A 20000-nucleotide genomic window follows, 5' to 3' on the forward strand; every position below is an offset into this window, starting at 1 on the left:
TCCCGTTGTTTTTTGTAGGAACTTCAAGCAGGTGAACTTTGGTGCACTAAGGTTTTGCTGCACAAAATTTAAACTGACTTGCCTTCAGTTAAACTAAACATAAGGAGAAAACTCCAAATATTTAAGTTGAAGCATTTAAAGGAAATCTTAAGGAGAAGACCTAGAGTGTTTGTCAACTGTTTTTAATTTTAAAGGAAACCTTAACTCTAATAAGGGAAAAGTCTTAACCTAAGGTGTTTTGTGCAGCGCTGCTCCTTGAATTTTAAAGGGAAAAAAGTAAACATTTACACAAAAGAAGAAACGACGTTGATTTGAATAAAGTCAAGAGAGAAGAAGAGATTAGAGAGTGATTGGGAAACAATAAAGACAAGAGAGATGTAAGTCTGAATCCCATTGGAAGATGTTCACACGTCAGCGGGATTATCAAATAATCAGTCAATCATCAGTTAGGAAGAAAGTGGGAACATATGAGCCCCGTGCAGTGCAACTCTTCCGCGGCTGGTTACCACTACTTCCCTCATTCTGTTCTCTCAACACCACACACACACACACACACACACACACACACACACCCTTCCAGTGATTGCACATTGCAGAGCGCAGCACACCTAGACATCCATCCACAACGAGACTCTGCTGCTCCCTCCCTCCCTCCCTCCCTCCCTCTCTCTCGCGCGCTCTCTCCCTCCCTCCCTCCACCCCCCCTCCAACCCGGCGAGCTTCAGCCGAACTCCCCGCCTCACCATGAGCCATTAGCCGCTAGCACCACCAGCCCGATGTCGCGTCTCCTCCTCGACGGCGCAGCTCTCCCTCACCGCCGGCCGGAGCCTCCGCAGCATCAGCAGCAGCAGCAGCAGCAGCAGCAGCAGCAGCAGCGGGGGTAACCGCGCTGAGCCGACGCCGCGTCTCTGTCGCAGGAGAAGGCGGCTGAACAGGTTGCAGCTGCGGCGCCGGGCAAAGGAGTTACAGGAGGGGCAGGGAGGGCGCGGTCCTCTTTCCTACGTTGTTCGCCTTCTATTTTTTTTTTTTTTTTCTTCTGCTTTTCTTTTTTTTTTTCGGGTCGTCTCTTTTGTGGAGATGCTGTCGCCGGGCTGCCGGGGCCGCTGTCATACCGTTTGATAGAGAGAGAGGCCGGAGAGAGGAGGAGGAGGAGGAGGAGGAGGAGGGGGAGGAGGGGGAGGCAGCGGTGGTGGTGGTGGGGTGGGGTCGGGGTTGCCCTGCCCTGCCCTGGCCGGACTAGCTCTCCTCCAGCAGCATGAACCTCCACTCGGGCAGGGCGTCCGTGGCCATGCTGCGGATGATGGGCTGTGCTAACGGGCGCTCTGCTCGGCATCTCCTCCACAGTGACTGCGTGGTGGACGAGAAGACGGTGGTGCTCCAGAAGAAGGAGAATGAGGGATTTGGCTTCGTCCTGCGGGGGGCGAAAGGTAAGAGCCTCCACCAACTGACTTCTTCTTCTTCTTGTTCTTCTTCTTCTTCTTCTTCTGCTTCCACTTCCAAAATACAACATTGTGCATTTGTGCAGTTTGACTCATCTTAGTCTTTTTGTGCCAGAGAATATGCAAAAACAGCCTGCAAAAACATGCAAATAAGTTATGCTATTAAATATTGATTATAACTTTATTGTGACCTCCCCTAAAGCCCCCACACACACACACACACACACACACACACACTGAAGCAGGAGTGTCAGATAAGTTGTGATGACGTGTGTTGCAGCTGATGGCAACCCACCCAAACATTTTTATATTTATACTTATGTGTGTAACCCCCCCCCCCCCTTCTCAAACATCTGTAACATGACATCACTAGTTAATCCTAAAAGGGAAGAAGAAATCATTTTATTTTGGAGACAAAAACCTCTCCGTTTGTGTTTGATGTGTTCCTGCCTCTCAGCGCCCGCCGTCATCTCTAACCTCTTCCCACCACTCACCATCATGAGTTGTTGTGATACCAGCGGCCGTATATCCAGGCGGTTTGATATTTCACCAGGCCACGAGATTGGCTCTAAAAATAGCCAGTTTTGAGCTGCTGCGTCGGTTTCTATGACGATTCTCGCCATGTCATAATCCACGTTGCATTCCACAACTGTGCAGTGCAGTTCGATTGGTCTACGCCATGGTTACTGTCGAGAGGTAAATTTAGTATATTAATGTTCTCCTTTCTTTTCTGTCTTTTTATTTATTTTTTTAAGACACACACATAGAGAGAGAGACAGAGAGAGAGAGGGAGAGGGAAGGCAGAGACGGGGAGAGAGAGAGAGAGAGAGAGAGGGAAGGCAGAGACGGGGAGAGAGAGAGCAAGAGAGAGAGAGAGAGANAATCCTAAAAGGGAAGAAGAAATCATTTTATTTTGGAGACAAAAACCTCTCCGTTTGTGTTTGATGTGTTCCTGCCTCTCAGCGCCCGCCGTCATCTCTAACCTCTTCCCACCACTCACCATCATGAGTTGTTGTGATACCAGCGGCCGTATATCCAGGCGGTTTGATATTTCACCAGGCCACGAGATTGGCTCTAAAAATAGCCAGTTTTGAGCTGCTGCGTCGGTTTCTATGACGATTCTCGCCATGTCATAATCCACGTTGCATTCCACAACTGTGCAGTGCAGTTCGATTGGTCTACGCCATGGTTACTGTCGAGAGGTAAATTTAGTATATTAATGTTCTCCTTTCTTTTCTGTCTTTTTATTTATTTTTTTAAGACACACACATAGAGAGAGAGACAGAGAGAGAGAGGGAGAGGGAAGGCAGAGACGGGGAGAGAGAGAGAGAGAGAGAGAGGGAAGGCAGAGACGGGGAGAGAGAGAGCAAGAGAGAGAGAGAGAGAGAGAGACAGGGAGAGAGAGAGAGAGAGGGAGAGAGGGAAGGCAGAGACGGAGAGAGGGAATGACATGGAGGGAGAGGAAAGAGGGATTTGGCTTGAAAAACAAGAGGAATGTTCTAGTCATTCTGACACACACTGCTATCACCCCGGGGGAACTGACCCAGCCGAGCTTATCTTGCACGGGGGTGAACACACACGCACACACACACACACACACACACAAACACACACAAACACACACAAACACACAAACATGCACTGATGCTCGAGCTGTCACATAAGCTTACATCCTCTTTTGCTCTCTGCATTTCTGCCCGTTTTTTTTTTTAACTCTCTGCCTCTCTCTCTCTCTTTCTCGCGCACACACACACACACATACACACACACACACACACACACACCTAAAGAAACACAGTCATCACAATCATGTAAATACCCTCATGAAACCCTGGTTTGCGCTCGCAGACTGTGTCTTCCAGTACAAGGATGAGTTATAGGAAGTGTCACTTGTCACCACTGGTTTCTCCCAGTCGCAATATTTTTTAACCTCCCCGAGAGCGGGGGGGGGCTGCAGCCGTGTGTGTGTGTGTGGGGGGGGGGGCCTGGAGCGATAGTACAGTACAGGCAGGATGGTGATGCTGAAAAGTTAAGAGATTACAGGGAGCTACTGCACTGCACTTTTGTTTTAAATGTGCATATACATATTTTTTAACGCACGGTGGCGTGAAGTGTTTTTCTCTTTGTGATCATTCCCTTCATTCTTCTCATCCCACTTCATCTAATCCTTCTGAACAACAAGGCCAGGTGTTGAGTTTCACCACTTTGGAAGTGTCAGCTGAAATGCGACTGAAGCAGCACACGTCAGAAAGTTTCGAGGAAGTTAGAATCAAACTTTCTTCGATGAAGTGTTTCATCATCGAAATGGTTCTACAGTATTTTATTTAGACAAAGTTCCTGAACAGCGTCTAAAAAATTCTTCACTTCGTTATAGGTTCCGGGTGATTCGTCTAATTTTACTTTCAATTACGATTTGGTCTTCCAGCAATTATGAAAACTGGTTAAACGAGATAAAATGATTATTGTGCCGCATTCTGTTTCACAACACATTTCACCCCCCACCCCCCCACACACACAAACCATCCCACTTCCTGGTTACGTTTCGGCGTACGTCGCTAACGACTTATATCTGTATCACCAGAAAAACTACAGACATTTATTTTGAATTTTTTTTTTTTTTTTTTTTTTTGGTAGTGCTTGATTATATTTACTATCAATAATACGTTACTATCTAGTTAGCTAACTTTTTAAATTTATTATTTTATTCGTTTTTCCATTGATTTTTATTTAAAGTTGAAAAAAGTTCAACGTTAAAAGAACATTTTTTCCTTAAAAGTTCAATAAACGCGTGGTGTTTCCAAAATCAATGAGTAATCATTTGAATAATCGTGATCTCAATATTGATCAGAATAATTGTGATTTATGATTTTTGCCATAATGGAGCAGCCCTACTTTATTAATATCCTAAATCTAATAGAAGCTTACTTGTTAAAATCCAACACAAACTATGGAAGACAGGAGTTTCCCAGACTGACACCACAGTCTTGCTTTGACTAGATGATATTGATTGTATTGTTTGAAGCAGTGGTTCTCTGAGTGCGGTCATTGATGAAGCTCCTGAGGGATTATTTTGGTTCATGGGTTCAAACACTTTCTGTAATGCTGGTGTTTTCATCAAACCCAGAATCAGACGAGACTGATTTCTGTTTCTGTGTTGAGCCCAGTTTAGCTCAAAGACTGTTAATAATAAATAATAAAAAATAGTTTATAAAAAGCCTTCAGTTCTACATCTGTCACATCTGGTCACTCACACTGGCAGAAGTGATTTTGACGGAGGAGCATTGACACATTAATTATTTAAAGATGACCTTGTGGTCACAGCATGGCTTTAATAAGAGGGAGTCGCACCTTATTAATTAACTCATCAGCGATTGTATTTCATGCTTGTGGAGTTCATTAACGAGAGAAAGAGCTTCTGCTTCATTTTTAATCAGCTGAACCTCATGTTTGGCTGTTAGTTCTGGACTTAAGAACCTGACGTCCTTTATTTCTCCGTGTGTTCAATATACAACATATAAAACAGGTGATTAGAGTTTTTGAAGGAACATTTTTATCGTTAACTCCTGCTTCAAATCTCTGTGCTAAGCTAAGCTAACCACGTCCCAGCCCTGTCTGCTGCCATTATATATGTATGTATATATGTTTTCTTTGATAATATTTCATGTTGTGTGTTTTGTGGGTATTAATGTCGTTCATTCCCTCTGCCCTCCCCCTCCCCCACCCACCTGCTGTGCAGCGGACACGCCCATCGAGGAGTTCACTCCCACACCTGCCTTTCCCGCCCTGCAGTACCTGGAGTCGGTGGACGAAGGAGGCGTGGCATGGCAGGCGGGACTCAGAACGGGCGACTTCCTCATCGAGGTAAGAAAAACTTTTTTCCTTTTCCCCGCAGAGACGAGCAGAACCCGGGTCCACGCGGTCCGCCACGTGACGAGAGCTCAGCGTTCGGCTTTTGTTTCTGCTCGTTCACTCTGGTGAAAACGTGATCCTGGTTTCAGTTGTTGGATTTTACTTTTGCACCCCTGGTTGTTTGTGATGTTGTTAATGTAACAGCTGTAACACGTGTAGCAGCCTGGATGTGTGCGTCAGTGGAATCAGAGAATCGTCTTCAGGCTTCCTCTTCTTGTTTTCATGAGGTTGTTGAAGACACACGTCAGAACGAGATTTTTCCCACACACCTTTGTTAGAAACAGGAGCCACTTTACTGTGAAATCATCGGTTTGCAGGTATTTACAGCAGCAGCCGAGTCCTGCCACTTTTGATTGGGATAGATGACTCGTTAATGGAGGGACACGTTGTGAAGTCTGCAGAGTGAAGACACTGTAACAGGATGAAAAGTCCTGAGGTCTGTCGTCACTGTTTGTCTTTGTTTTTGTTTTTTATTCCTCCACGCGGAGCCATGTTGTTTTCAGGTTGTCCGTCCCTTTGTCGTGGACACGATATCTCAGTGACGCCTTGATGAAACTTCTTCAAATTTGGCACAAACTTTCACTAGGATTCAAGGATGAACTGGTTGGATTTTGGTGGTGTAAGGTCAAAGGTCAAAGGGCACGGTGACCTCACAAAAGACCATTTTGGCCTTGTGAATGTAATATCTCCATAACGTCTTGAGGGAATTTCTTCAAATTTAGTAAAAGCATTCACATGGACTCAAGGACGAACTGATTAGACTTTGGTTATCAAAGGTCAAAGGTCACAGTGACCTCAGAACACCCTCTTTAGCCATTACTCAAGACTTCAAGTTCACACGAATGGTTAATGTTTTATTTATCTGAGTGGAGGAGGGATACAACCACGCGGAGGTGATTCTAGTTTTCCTGGGCTAACTTCACAAGAACAACCAACTCCGGGAAGCAGCTTTATTCACAGTTGGTGTTAGGTCAGTGCAAGGTTTCCCTCAATGTGACTGATTCAGGAACGTGGTCTGTTTCAGCTGGGCTTGGCCGACGTCCACAATTTAAGATAAGATAAGATCCTGTATTAGTCCCACACTGTGGAGGAATTTGCAGCGTCACAGCAGCAAAGGGACAGTTCAAAACAAGAAACTGCAAAATGTCAAATATCAAATACTAAACTTTTAAAAAATAGATAATAATATAGTATGTAGATTCATCAAAGAGCAGCAGAGAAGGATCGTTGCACACATATACGATGTTATCGTTGGGATTTTTTTCTTTATTTATTGCACTTGGAGGATTTTCTTTATAATATATTGTTGTTATTTTTAAATAATACATAATCATATTATTGCATGTTATGTGTCAGGTAAAAGCGATGCTGCCACTAAACAGCAGTTCAGAGTTTTAGATCTGGAATATGGTGGGAAATATCGCGATATTCGATATCTTCGAACATCGGCCCGAGCTTATGTAGAGCAGTTGTTCATCATTTATTGAGGGAGCCAGTGACACTTGCAGTTTTATTTGTTAAAATTTGCTTGGAAATAATACACCTATATTTATAAAACTGCTGGGTTGTTACACCCACACATGCCAAGGGATCCTCTCTCTGATATTATAGTAAATATAAGGTAGTAGTTTGTTTGACTGGTTCATGTTGTCGGCCATTTAACAAGGGTAGAAAGAACGCTGTGCAGCAGGATGGGGGAAGATGGCACCAGGAGTTTTAATGAAGAGATCAGTGTTAACAGCAGCGACAGGCCGCTCCGTTAGAAACTAATACAACCATCATTTGTGTGTGAGAGAGACACAGATCTGTTTTGGTGTAATAGCACTGATGAATTCAATTTGTGTTTTCAATTAAAGAGATACATTTATTGTTTAATTAAACTAAAAGGGTTTCAATTTTCATCCGTCAATTCATTAGTTCAGTTCATTAGAGTTGATTTCAGCACCAGGAACTGTCCATGTACGACCTGCAGAACAGCAGCAGCATCAGTTTCTCTCCACGTCAGAGGATCGATTATTATTATGTTGTGAATTCATCGGATTTAAAACAATGTGGATAAAAGCTTTGATTTTCCAGAGCGGGTGATTTTTCTGAGGCGACATGACTCATGTTTTACCTGTGGATCAGCGGCGGCTGCACGTTTAACCTCAGAGCAGCTCAGAGCAGCTTGTCAGTCAATCTCTCAGATGCTAATCTTTCAGTATTTGTAGTGAATGATAGATAGAGAGGGGAGTTAAGCTGCTGTTAGAAGTACCTCAATATTCCCTCATAGTTAAAACTAATTCAGCTCCTCAGTCATACGACCAAGCAGAGCTGTAACACTGTGTACAATTAAACTGTTCATTTTCTTTTTGTATTTTGTCCCCAAATTGGTCAGAAAACTGTTTCTTTTTCTTCCTGTATAGTTTTTACTTTTGATTTTTCTTTTGAAATTATTTTTATTTTCTCTCAATTCAATTTTTTTGTTTGCTGTGTGAGACGATTTCATTCAGTCATGTTCAAACAAATCTAATCCTGTGTTCTTAGAGACAGATTGTTTGACTTTTCATGACTTCTGTGCAGCTTCGCACAAATCACAGTTGTGTTGTGTGAGCGGCTGCAGTGTTTGCTCTCTCTCGGCATTGTACAGATTTGTGTTTATCAACATGACTTGAAGTGATCTTCGGTGCTGGTGTGTGTTTTGCTGAAGTGCTTCAGAGTCATTATGCTTCGCTCGAGTGTTGGAGGAAACGTCTTGTTGTAGGAAGCTCAGTCACTGATGTAGCCTCGCATATTACAAATCATCACAGCTGCTGGGAGGAAAACAGTCGGAGGAAAAGCACATTGTCTATTTTCAGCTTGCACTTTTTATTTTTTTTTCCTCCCTGTTCTTATGTGACTCCATAACGACTGTGTGTCTGTAAGCAGCGCTGCACTGGGGATTGGTTTATTTTGTGTTTCTGCTAAATGGAGCATCAAATGAGGAGAGCAGACTGTATCTGTGTCTGCATCTCTTCCTCCCGCTCGCTCGCTCCTCATCTCTCATTTGTTTTATCTCCAATTCCCGTCGACCGCTTCATCCACCTCGGTCTGCGCCCGTCCTCCGTCAGAACTGTGACGTATCGCAGCGAGAACAAGTTTACAGAAACGCATCGAAAGGGCCTGAAAGCGTCCGACACGTTCACAGCTGCGCAGCCTCTAGCTAGTTAACCATCCGTAGCTCATATTCTTTAATGAGCGTGAGCTGAATATCACTGCAGCCACTGATTCCAGTCACTCTACACTTTGTTTTGACCTTGTGCTGCAGTTTCAGGCAGAGCGTTTTCTGGAGACGTACAGTAGTGTTGAAGTGTTTAGTGAGTGTCATCCTAAAAGTGCAACTGCAGCTGAAATAGCAGCTTTCAAATTACATCTGAGCTGTTTTTTAGGTTTTTTTTAAGGTGATGAACAGTTGAAACTCCTTATTTACCACCTTCCTCACATCCTCACCTTCACTCCGTACCTCCTCCTACCTGCAGCAGCAGGTAGAGATTGTGAGGATATGATGCAGGACCGAGGACAAACACAACATCCTGTGTCAGTCCAGCTTCATGTTGAAGTGCTACCAATTAATTACATCACGCCGTGCAGCTGTGTCACCTGTCACCGGGCCGGTAATGGATTGTCGTGTTATCAGTTAGTTTTGGGTTTACTGAGGTGATGTGATGCTGTGTTGTTGTTAAAGCTCCAGTTTCTTCTTCTTCTGTGTTTTATTTGAAGTGTTGATCCATAAGAAGATAAATTTGTGGTTTTAAGAACCAAAAACCATCTCAGTGTAGTTTTACATCTCCTCTCTCAGGCGTCTCTCTGGAGCTCTAGTAACAACAGGTCGGTGAGCCAATCAGAAGAGAGGAGGCTCTGAGCCTCTCTTCTGATTGGCTGACTGTTTTCTGAGCGATCCGATAAAAATATATAAGATTTCAGGTAAAAACACTCAGAGAAACCAAATCCTGCAAGGTTTGGATGGTGGGTCCAGGTGGGCGGGGCTTGGTGACTGCTTTGTTGTGACATCACAAAGTTCCAGAAGTCCTGACGGCTGGTTTTGAGGCTCAGTTTCTGAATACAGGCTGTGTGCATTTCTCTGTGGACTGAGGCTTTGATACTTTCACAGTATTAATATAGAAGCTAGAGCTGATCTATAATCACACTACACATGGACAGAGACCTTTACACTGGAGGAGCTTTAAAACAGCAGAAGAGTCGGAGGTCCAGTATGATAAAGAAGTTCATTTATAAGTAATAAGCGACAGAAAACCAATTTTGGGACAAAATACAAAAAGAAAATGGGGAATAGAATAACCTATAACTCATATGAGTGATGAGCGAATTAGTTTTGTCTATCAGGGAAAATTGAAACAGAATTTAGCAAAAAACTGCAAAAATCCACAGTTTGTTGAAGCTGGAGACGGTTAAAAGAGTCTGATTCTTTTTATTGGGAAATAGAAGGAAAGTATGATGTGAAATCTTCTGCTTATTGTTCCTGAAAAGTGACATTTAAATTTGATCCACAACAAACCAGTGACTGGACTGTCGTAACGGATCTGAGACCAGTTTCACTAAACCAGTTTGTAAGCGGCGCGAACAGTGGTGGTGGCGTCACGTTTCATAAGTGATTGTGGCTCACAGACTGCAGATAGATGTGTGTGTGTGTGTGTAGGCTTCAGGCTCAGCGGGTCCAGTGTGTGATAGGATGAGTAACACGTGTCATAACGAACAACAGGAAATGATCTGCAGATTCGCATCAGAGACTCAGACTGAATGGAAATCACAGAAAATGACAATTAGAATCAGTTTATTATTTCTGAATGAACCAAACAGGAAGAGAAAATGAAGCCACAAGTGTCTGAATGAAGTCGGTATTTGATCTACATCATTTCCACCTGCTACATTAACCTGCTGCAGGTGAAAGAGACGTGACGAAACCAGAGGGAAAAGGGACAGAAAATCTAAAAACATGGTGTTTGGTTGCAGATGTTTATCCCGTCCTCTAGTTGCCATAAAACAGTGGTGATGCGGTTACCATGGCAGCCTGTTGGCTCCAGTATATAATCCCTTTACAGTCCCACCAGACGACCTGCAGTGTTCAGCTGCTGAGCAGATTTCCCAGTGAAGAGATGCCAGATTTCCCTGACAGGTGAACTCTCCATCTTCATGTGTCCGTCACAGGATTTATACATTATGTGAATGGATGGTGGATTTCCAGATACATGTGCACAGCTTGGCTGTCCTCACTCTGAGCCCCTGTCCTCTCTTGTCTCCTTCAAAACGCATTTTCCTAAGTGGAGTGTCCCATCGTAAAGATGGTGGACGTCAAATCATCGGTTGAAGGACGGAAGCAAAGACTTAATGGAAAGAAGGATGAGGGTCGTTGTGTATTAACATTGTGGGCTGATATATTTTTTATTTTAATTTTAAGTTCCAGAAGAGGTGTGTGTGTGTGTGTGTGTGTGTGTGTGTGTGTGTGTGTGTGTGTGTGTGTGTGTGTGTGTGTTTAAACATCGCAGTGAGTGCACGTATGCCATGTTTCCCCTCTACTGTACATTAGCAGAACATATCCATTTGCATGCATGATTTAGGACTTGGCTAAGCATCAATCTTTCATCGCCTCTTACAGTTTGGCATGAGGACGCACGCATGCATTTCGCACACTCGAACACAGGCGCTCAGATCATTTGCCTAAATGTGTTTAAGTGGGCGCTCGTCTCGGTCCCCCGTCCGTAACCGTCTGTATCGATACGGCTCGTTGACGCTGAGTGAGCGAGACGAGGGGAGTCAGGAAGAGACGAGTTTGTTGTTGATGTTGTAAAAAGTCAGGAGGTGATTCCTGCGATAAGAACTCGTTCCTCTGTAGTTTGTCTCTTTGTCCTGTAGCAGAGCTCTGCCCCACGACCAGCTGTGTGCCGTCCTGTGGGATCGTCTCATTGCTGTTGATGAAGCCAAAGGTTCGAGTTCATTGCAGGACACTGAGGATAATTTTCTCTCCCGTCCTGGTTCACGTGACGCAGTGTGTTTGTGTTTCTCTCTTTCGTCTTTAGTCGGATTCAGATTTTCTTTAATGGTCATTTCTATTCATTTACAACAAAATAAAGTGCAATAAAAGGAGATGAATAGTAAGTGGAATAAATGTGGTGCGTCTGTGTCACAGCTCAGACACTTCCCTAGTTTCATATAAACTGACATCTTATATTTACATCTTGAACCACCCAAACTCCCACAACATGTTTCTTTTTGTCAGATTTAAATTCTGACTTCCTGCAGCCTGAACTGATGATAAACTTGTGTAATTGCATGCGATGAGGAGTGTGTGCGGCTGTTGTGAGTTGTCTCCCTCCTCCCTGTTTCTCCGAGTGCTGATGACAAAGGTAGTTTTGTCATGAAGCCAGAGAACGAGAAAAATAAAAAACCATCTGAGAATAAGACAGAAAGAAAAAGAGAAGTAAAACAGATGAGACAACAGCTCGTGTTTCCTGAGAGAAGGAGTCAGTAATCAAACAGCTGAAGGTGGTATCTTCACCTTTCAGTATCCACTCCTCCGCTGGGCGTCCCAGTCCGACATGATCTGTCCCGGAGATCCGCCATCAGGCTTTTGTCACCATGCGCTCGGTCATTTCACAAAGGTACATTCACCTCTTGAACAGGTCAAATCTATTACACAGCCTGAAATCATGATTCTTCCGCTTCCATTTTTGTGTCTGCAGATGTGAGACGAGACTTTTTAGATGATAAACCAGCAGGTCGCTGCTGTGATTGACTAAAGGATCAAAGTCGATTGTTTTATGCTGGTGTTGATATTTTGAATCAAAGGTTTATCAGCTGGTCTTCTTATTCTTTTTTTATAACAACTAATGTTTTGAAAAGAATAATTTATATTTGGCTGTTAGCTACAGTATCAGGTGTTAGCTACAGTATGAGCTGTTAGCTACAGTATGAACTGTTAGCTACAGTATCAGGTGTTAGCTACAGTATGAGCTGTTAGCTACAGTATGAACTGTTAGCTACAGTATGAGCTGTTAGCTACAGTATGAGCTATTAGCTACAGTATCAGGTGTTAGCTACAGTATCAGGTGTTAGCTACAGTATGAGCTGTTAGCTACAGTATGAACTGTTAGCTACAGTATCAGGTGTTAGCTACAGTATGAGCTATTAGCTACAGTATCAGGTGTTAGCTACAGTATGAGCTATTAGCTACAGTATCAGGTGTTAGCTACAGTATTTGCTGTTAGCTATAGTATGAACTGTTAGCTACAGTATGAGCTGTTAGCTACAGTATCAGGTGTTAGCTACAGTATGAACTGTTAGCTACAGTATGAGCTGTTAGCTACAGTATCAGGTGTTAGCTACAGTATCAGGTGTTAGCTACAGTATGAACTGTTAGCTACAGTATGAGCTATTAGCTACAGTATTAGGTGTTAGCTACAGTATCAGGTGTTAGCTACAGTATGGGCTGTTAGCTACAGTATCTGCTGTTAGCTACAGTATGAGCTGTTAGCTATAGTATCTGCTGTTAGCTACAGTATGAGTTGTTAGCTACAGTATCAGGTGTTAGCTACAGTATGGGCTGTTAGCTACAGTATCTGCTGTTAGCTACAGTATGGGCTGTTAGCTACAGAATCAAAATGAGGAATGAGGAGTGGTTGTGTGTCTTTGAGCCTGATGAGAAGCATCTATGTAGTCAGTGTATTACAGTCATGCATAAAACGTTAACATCCTGTATGTGCCTTCTGTTTGTGCATCTGTGTGTGCAAGAGATAAGAAGTGTGTGTGTGTGTGTGTGTGTGTGTGTGTGTGTGTGTGTGTGTGTGTGTGAGAGACAGAGTGTGTGCAATGGAGGTAGATGGAGTAAAGCACTTACTCTCTTATATAACACACAACTTTAGCCAAGAGAGGGATGTGTGACCAGTGTAACATGCAAATGCATCTGCCTCCCAGTGCCCCCAGGTGTGTGTGTGTGCGTGCGTGTGCATATGTGTGTGTGCTCTTGTCCTTCTGTCAGATCTCTGCCTCGCTGCATCTCTCTGAGGACAGCAACACAGCACACAACTGTCAGTTGTGCAGTGAACTAGCACAGGCAGTCCTCACCATTTCTTTCTCCAAAAGCTCTTAAAGAAGGGGGGGCTGGGTGGCGAGGAGAGAAAGGGGGGGGGGGGGGGGGGCGGGGGGGGTTCTCATCGCCATGCAGCAGGCAGCTCACCTCACCGACTCTATCTCTAAAAAAAAGTCTCATATCCCAGCCATTGTGTGTGCAAGCTAAGATTTGTGGAATAAAAGGCGTCTGTGTTTATGTTGAGGTCCAGCTTCGTTTCCAGGGATAAAATGACTCAACACAAACCTGAGAGAGAGAATATAGTCCTCAACTGTGAATCAGGTGTTTCTGTGCAGGGAAATGTTAATGTAAAGGACGTTTCATACCTTTTAGTGTTTAAATAAGACTTTGGTGAGTGAAAATTGGTACCAAAATGTAAATGTGTAAAAGGTTTCTGCAGCACTTTCTGAGCATTAAGAGCATTCGAAGCTGAAGCTGGTCTTTATTTTGAAAATGTCTTTCAACATAGCTGCACTTTATTCTGGTGGCCGAGGTGAAAAGGAACCTGTGCTCTTTTCAGAAGCTGTTTTCCTGCCAGAATTTTGCCACAAATATACCAAAATATATATATATATATATATATTTATTACCTGTTGTCTGTGTCCAATCGCCAACGTGCAGTTAAATATAGCAGAGAGACGTTGCTGTTTCGGACACAGACGCTGTCAAATGTCTGGTTTCCCACTTTGGGTTTGTTTCTGTCTGACCTCGTTTTTTAGATCTGGATTCCTGCGTGTGTGGACACCAATAAAAAAACACATGTGCATCGCTAAACACATATAACCTGCTGGCATCAGGTCACGTCTCTGCGCTCTGTACAGCATTAGAGGCATTATTACCCTTGACCCACTTCTGCCCCGACTGGGTGGCCAGTGTGACCGGAGGGTTAAAGGGCCGATGTGGCCGCTTGTTCTCTGTTGAAAGAAACGCCGAGCTGCTTTTAAATAACTTCACTTCAGTCATTTATCACAATATGTGTCTTAAATGTTGCAGCTGGACATATTTTATAGTTTTATTATTGCACCTTCATTATGACGAACATGGATATTGTGGTTTATTTGATCCTGCTGCTGTAAATACTCACCAAATGTGTATTTATCCGCAACTGAAAATAGTCCCCAACAAATGCGCTATTTCCTCCTGTTTGAGTTATGTTTGCTGAAAAATAAAAGGATCATAGCTGAGCGGCTGTGGCTCAGGAGGTGAGGCGGGTCGTCCGCTAATCAGAAGGTCACAAAGAAAGAGAGGCAACTTTATTTCCCTGTTTGTTCAAAGTCGATTTAAGATTTTTAATTTCTTCCACAAAGGCCCTTCATGACGCAGATGTTTGACCGACGCTCGGCGAGACGAGGCAGCAGCTTTATGTTGAGTTTTCAAGTCATTTAACACCTTTCTCTATACGAAGGAAATTTGCCTGCAGCTGTTAACACCTGTTTCAAGCTAAACCCGCTGGAGGTCGTGTCTCAGTCGATATAATCTGACGCTGTGGGAGTGAGAGGGAGGACGTAGACTCTCACAGAGGAGAGGGAAAGTGTTCAGAGCTCCGACAGACGGCCTGTGTGTGTAGTTTATATATACACTACGTGTGTGTGTGTGTGTGTGTGTGTGTGTGTTTACACAGCATGTGTTGGTGCATTTGTGTTTATTGTGCTTTTGGTATCCAGATGTGTAATTCTGAAGAGGTGAGTTCCTCTTCGTTACGTCTTGTTTGTCAGAAACGAGTCAGAGACTGAAGGAAGTGAAGCTGCTGGAGAATATCTGAGTCTTTAAACTTCTGCTCTGGTTTTAAAATCTGCATTAATCAATATTTTTATATCAGCAATGGATTAAATGACATAAATGTTTAATGTGAAAGTGATCAATATAATGACAAACCACCAGCTTTCCAGAGTTTTGGTTTTATGACCCAGAACTTTCTTAACTGCATTTATTTTAACAAAAACAAATTTATAATGACACATTATGGTACAGATTTTAGTTTTATCTTGAAGCTCGGTCTCTTCACACACCCAGACATGTTCCTGTAAATGCAACAGCCATGATTAGATCTTGGTGCACGCTGATTGGCTCCCTGACGCTGATGAGATTTACTCATTTACTCGTTATGTGTCCTCGATCATTTCAAACCAACATAGTGGAACATTTAGCAGCTGAAGAGCCAGATGTTTTTCTCAGGAGTCAGTGGAGACGAAAACAGCTGAGAGAAGAGTAAATATTGGAGTGAATTCACAATGCTAATGAATGCTAATGTTACTGAAGTTACTGAAATATATATGTGTGTGTGTGTATATATATATATATATATATATATAATGTGAACATATTCAGGAAGACGTGACAGTGATGTAATCTCTTCCCACATGAGGTGGCCTTTGTGTTTTCTCACATTTTTAATGAGCGGATGAATCCCCTGGTTCATGTGTCTCCTGTTGGGTTTTTGTCACATCGACTTTTGTCTGACGTGACACGACAACTAACGAGTCGACACCTCGTCGAGCTGATGTTGCTCTAAGAGTGGGGATTGATTTTTGTGGTGGGAACCCCAGAGAAGCAGTGGGACTGCTCAACTTTTTGCGTGGCATATTCTATAGTGTATATGTGCGAGAGACTGAAAGAAAAGAATTGACCCACCCCCCCAACCCCCCACTCAGACAACAGCTACCCCCTACAGCTAATTTTTTAGTCTCTCATCTATCCACTTTAACACTTAAACACTAATCAATACGTCTCAGTGAAAGTCAGGACTCTCTCACACATGCAGCAGTGTGCACACAAACGCCAACGAGTCGACGCACGAAGGAGTGGACGACACACTGAAGTCACATGACGCTCAGTCTGAAAATAACACAGAGTGGAAGCTTCGTTTCCCATAAATAATTTATTTGTAGGTAGAGCGCAGAAAGAGCAGCGTGCTGAGCCCACGGTGCTCGGGGAGCAACTTTTTATTTTTAAAACAAACACAACACGACACTGTCAGAGCGCGGCGTGACGCTCAGACCTTTAAGATGGCTGCACAGGGAGAAATCTCCATTGACAAAAACACTCACTATCAAATCAAGTCCCCCGTTTTAATGATGAATGGTACGATCCACTGCCACCACCACCACCCCCTCCTTTCCCTCTCAAACACTGATAACATTCTCAGCACCACTCCCACCTCCAGCGGTATCACGCAGCAACTGTCGCCTAGCAACCAGGAACATGTTGTGCCTTACTGTGTACACAGTGATAATGCAGCTTTTAAGAGTAAAGCTGAGCTGAGACTCAGGAGACGGAGAGTCTGACGTGGAGTTTACTGTTGGGTGGGGGGGGGCAGTTCATTCAGTATTTTTCTGACCTTTTCGATGGAGCTGTAAAAACCTGATGATCAAACATTTATCATTTCGTTTCCCTTCATTCCTTTTTAATAGAAAAACATATCATGTTCCTGTTTTATTTTGTCCTAACCAATCAGAATCAAGTGATGTACTCTGCTGACATCACTTCCACTCTACATAGAAGCTGCTGCACCAGTAGCTTAGCATCTTTACAACAATTTAAAGCTCCGTCCAGTCTAAAGATAGATGTCCATGTCTGTATTGATTATAGATCAGGTCTAGGTTTTATATTAACACTGTGAAAGCTTCTTTGTGAGACATGAATGAGGATCTGTTACCTGTAGGTTTCCTTTGCTGATGAAAGTCTTGTTAGCATCAACAACAAATCCTGGTATTCAGCTGATCGGATAATCTAACCGAACAGAGTGATCACAGACAAATGGAAGACAGAGACTGGGAGGCCGAGGCTGTGTGTGCGGCCGGAGGCCTGGCGTGTCAGGTCGAGTGGGCGTGAACTCCGGGTGTGATGCGGACGTGGGTTTTTGCGGCTGTCGCTGCCTCGTCAGCGATCTGGATCTGTGCCAGTAGGGCAGAGCGGTGGTTAATGCCACCAACTATCCATTAGTGTCCTCCTCTGCGAGCAGCGCGAGCGGCTTATCTGTCCCTGTTTGGCTCCGTCTCGTGACCTGAACTCCAGAGATTCAACAGCTCACGGTTCTGTCAGTCCTTCCGTAAATCTGTGTGTGTGTGTGTGTGTGTGTGTGTGTGTGTGTGTGTTTCCAGGAAAATTCACACAGTATGGGCGGAGCTGATGTGCTGGTTTGAAGCAGGATGTGTGTGTTTTGTGTGTGTTCGTGTGTGTAGTGTGTGTGTTTGTGTGTGTAGTGTGTGTGTTTGTGTGTGTAGTGTGTGTGTTCGTGTGTGTAGTGTGTGTGTTCACGCTCTTACATGTGCTCTCGTCGTCAGTTTGATATTCAGCTACATGATTCATCAGAGTCAGGACTGTTCTAACTGGGTCTCTGAGTCATCAGAATAAAACTCTCCATCTCTCTCTCTCTCCGTTTCTCTCTCTCTCTCTCTCTCTCTCTCTCTTCCCTGCCCCCATCCTATTTCAGTCCTTCACTTTATTCTTCTTTATGTTTTCCTCTCTCTTTCTCTTTTACACACACACAGTCTCTCTGTCTGTATATTTCTGTATTTAATGAGCCTGCTTTGATGTACTCCAGCTTCCTACAAGGAGAGAATACACAAACACACACACACACACACACACACACACACACACACACACACACACACATACACAGATCTCGGAGAGCTCTCACCCAGCCCCCCAGTCTTAGATGCAGATCAGCTCCATGTTTCAAATGCTGATGAATGCTGCTGCTTTTATGTGTGGGTGAAGGTATGAAGATATATACAGGTACATGTGTGTGTGTGTGTGTGTGTGTGTGTGTGTGTGTGTGTGTGTGTGTGTGTGTGTGTGTGTGTGTGTGTGTGTGTGTGTGTGTGAATGAAATGCACGTTTCATTGCATTTCATCACATCTTTGCTGAACAAAAGAAGAAAACGTTTTCATTATTTTTTCAGTGTTGAGCAGTTTGTTGTGCATCTCTTGTTTGTGTGAAGCTGGTGGTCTGATCTGTTGATTGACAGGTCAGAGGTCATCGGACGGATAAACTTGACAAGTTTATAATCCCTCCTGTGATCAGAGGGGAATGAGATGATCTGATAATCTGGACTGGTTCTGTTCTGTCCCATAAATCAGTGGTTCTCTAAAGTCATTGTGTAACTTATGGATGGAATTATAGTGAAAATAAACTATTCCCAATTTTTGCTGAGGACCCCCAGGAACCGTCTGAAGGACCCCCGGGGGTCCTCGGACCCCACTTTGAGAACCACTGCCATAAAGGATCTGGTGCCTGTTGGCGTTCATCTTGTAATTTACTGCCCTCTTGTGGCAGCAGAGGGGTATTGTCTCTAGCAGCTAGCTTGACCAGCAGCTGTTGTCTCCATAGTTTCAGTCATTTTCGTGGGGGCGTGTCCCGTCGACAAACACTGGAGCTTGTCGAGCGGAGGGAGGAGCGCCACTCGGTGGACGTTCACATGTTGAGGATAATCCTGGGATCTTTGATCGTGTGCTTGTCGAGCTTCCCTTGAGCTTCCACCGCTCTGAGATCAGTTATGATATTTGGCCTAAACTTCAAGTCTTCTCCTTTCTGTTAATCAAGGTGCAGTCAGGTAAATACTATGAAAATGATCATAGAAGTGACTCTTATTAAGTATTTTTCCTCCGTGCTGCACATTTGATATGTTTACTGGCAGTTGATACTTGTTCAGACAGGAAGGAGTGCAGAGAGGTGAAGACGTCCAGGCATCAGAGACTGACAGGACAGATTTGATCGATGAGGTTTGTCACTGTCACGAAAAGGTTTGTTTCAGTCTGGTTGTTGTCGTCACTGCACGCCTCTGACCTTCACCTCCGGGCGGTCAGATTAGAAAGAGCTCATGTGGGTCACTGTGGACGACCTGTTGGTTTCCCACCAGCAGAGAAATCCTGTTTGAGCTGGTTCCGCTGTGGAATGAGAGCAAGCGGAGCCGTCTGCTGCAGTTTCCCTCCATATGTTTTTGTAGCCGCTCTCTGGTGAAGGATGGAGGAGGGGTGGAGGGTGGAGGGGGGGGGGGTCATCTTGCTCTCTCGCTGCCCTAGATTGTTCAGTGTCTCTCCACCACACCGTCCCATTTCTCTCATCCCTTCCACGAAAGCTTCGCTCAGCGTTCATTGTAAAAAGAAGAGCTTTGGAGTCGACATCAGCTGTTTGCACGTTTGAATCGTTTTCATCGACTCACGTGATGAAACCAGCAGGAGGTTTTATTTCTGAACTAATCCGCCTGCCTGTCGGTGAATGTGTCCTGTGTCTCCTTTTGTTCTTTCCAGCAGATGCATTTTAATAATTGAGCAAATTTTGTTATAAATTATAAAAGTTATAATCTGTAACGTTTCCACATTAAAACGTCTAAAAACAACCAGACCTGCGTTCTACGTGTTGTTGAGTTGTGTTCTTACATTATCACAAACGTTTCCATCAATTCTCAAACTCCCTTTAATCATGGTAACACTTCGTTTCATTGGTCGCCTGTCAGTGACATCATACCCTCTGTGATCTTTGTCTGACAGAAGCTCAAACTTGACTTTTATCTAGTTTTAACAACAGACACTTTTTACACCTCGGTG

General features: G+C 43.9%; 1 protein-coding gene across 1 annotated transcript in view; it reads left to right on the plus strand.

Moving 5' to 3' along the window:
- Positions 1-20000, plus strand: part of shank2 (SH3 and multiple ankyrin repeat domains 2) — a 135137-nt gene that overhangs the window by 88816 nt on the left and 26321 nt on the right. The window contains exons 15-16 of the mRNA XM_022746879.1: positions 1345-1427; positions 5176-5300. Of these exons, the coding sequence (XP_022602600.1) occupies positions 1345-1427; positions 5176-5300 (208 nt within the window). The remainder of the gene's footprint in view (positions 1-1344; positions 1428-5175; positions 5301-20000) is intronic.

Source organism: Seriola dumerili, unplaced genomic scaffold, assembly GCF_002260705.1.
Source record: "Seriola dumerili isolate Sdu_G_001 unplaced genomic scaffold, Sdu_1.0 BDQW01000011.1, whole genome shotgun sequence".
NCBI classification, from domain to species: domain Eukaryota; kingdom Metazoa; phylum Chordata; class Actinopteri; order Carangiformes; family Carangidae; genus Seriola; species Seriola dumerili.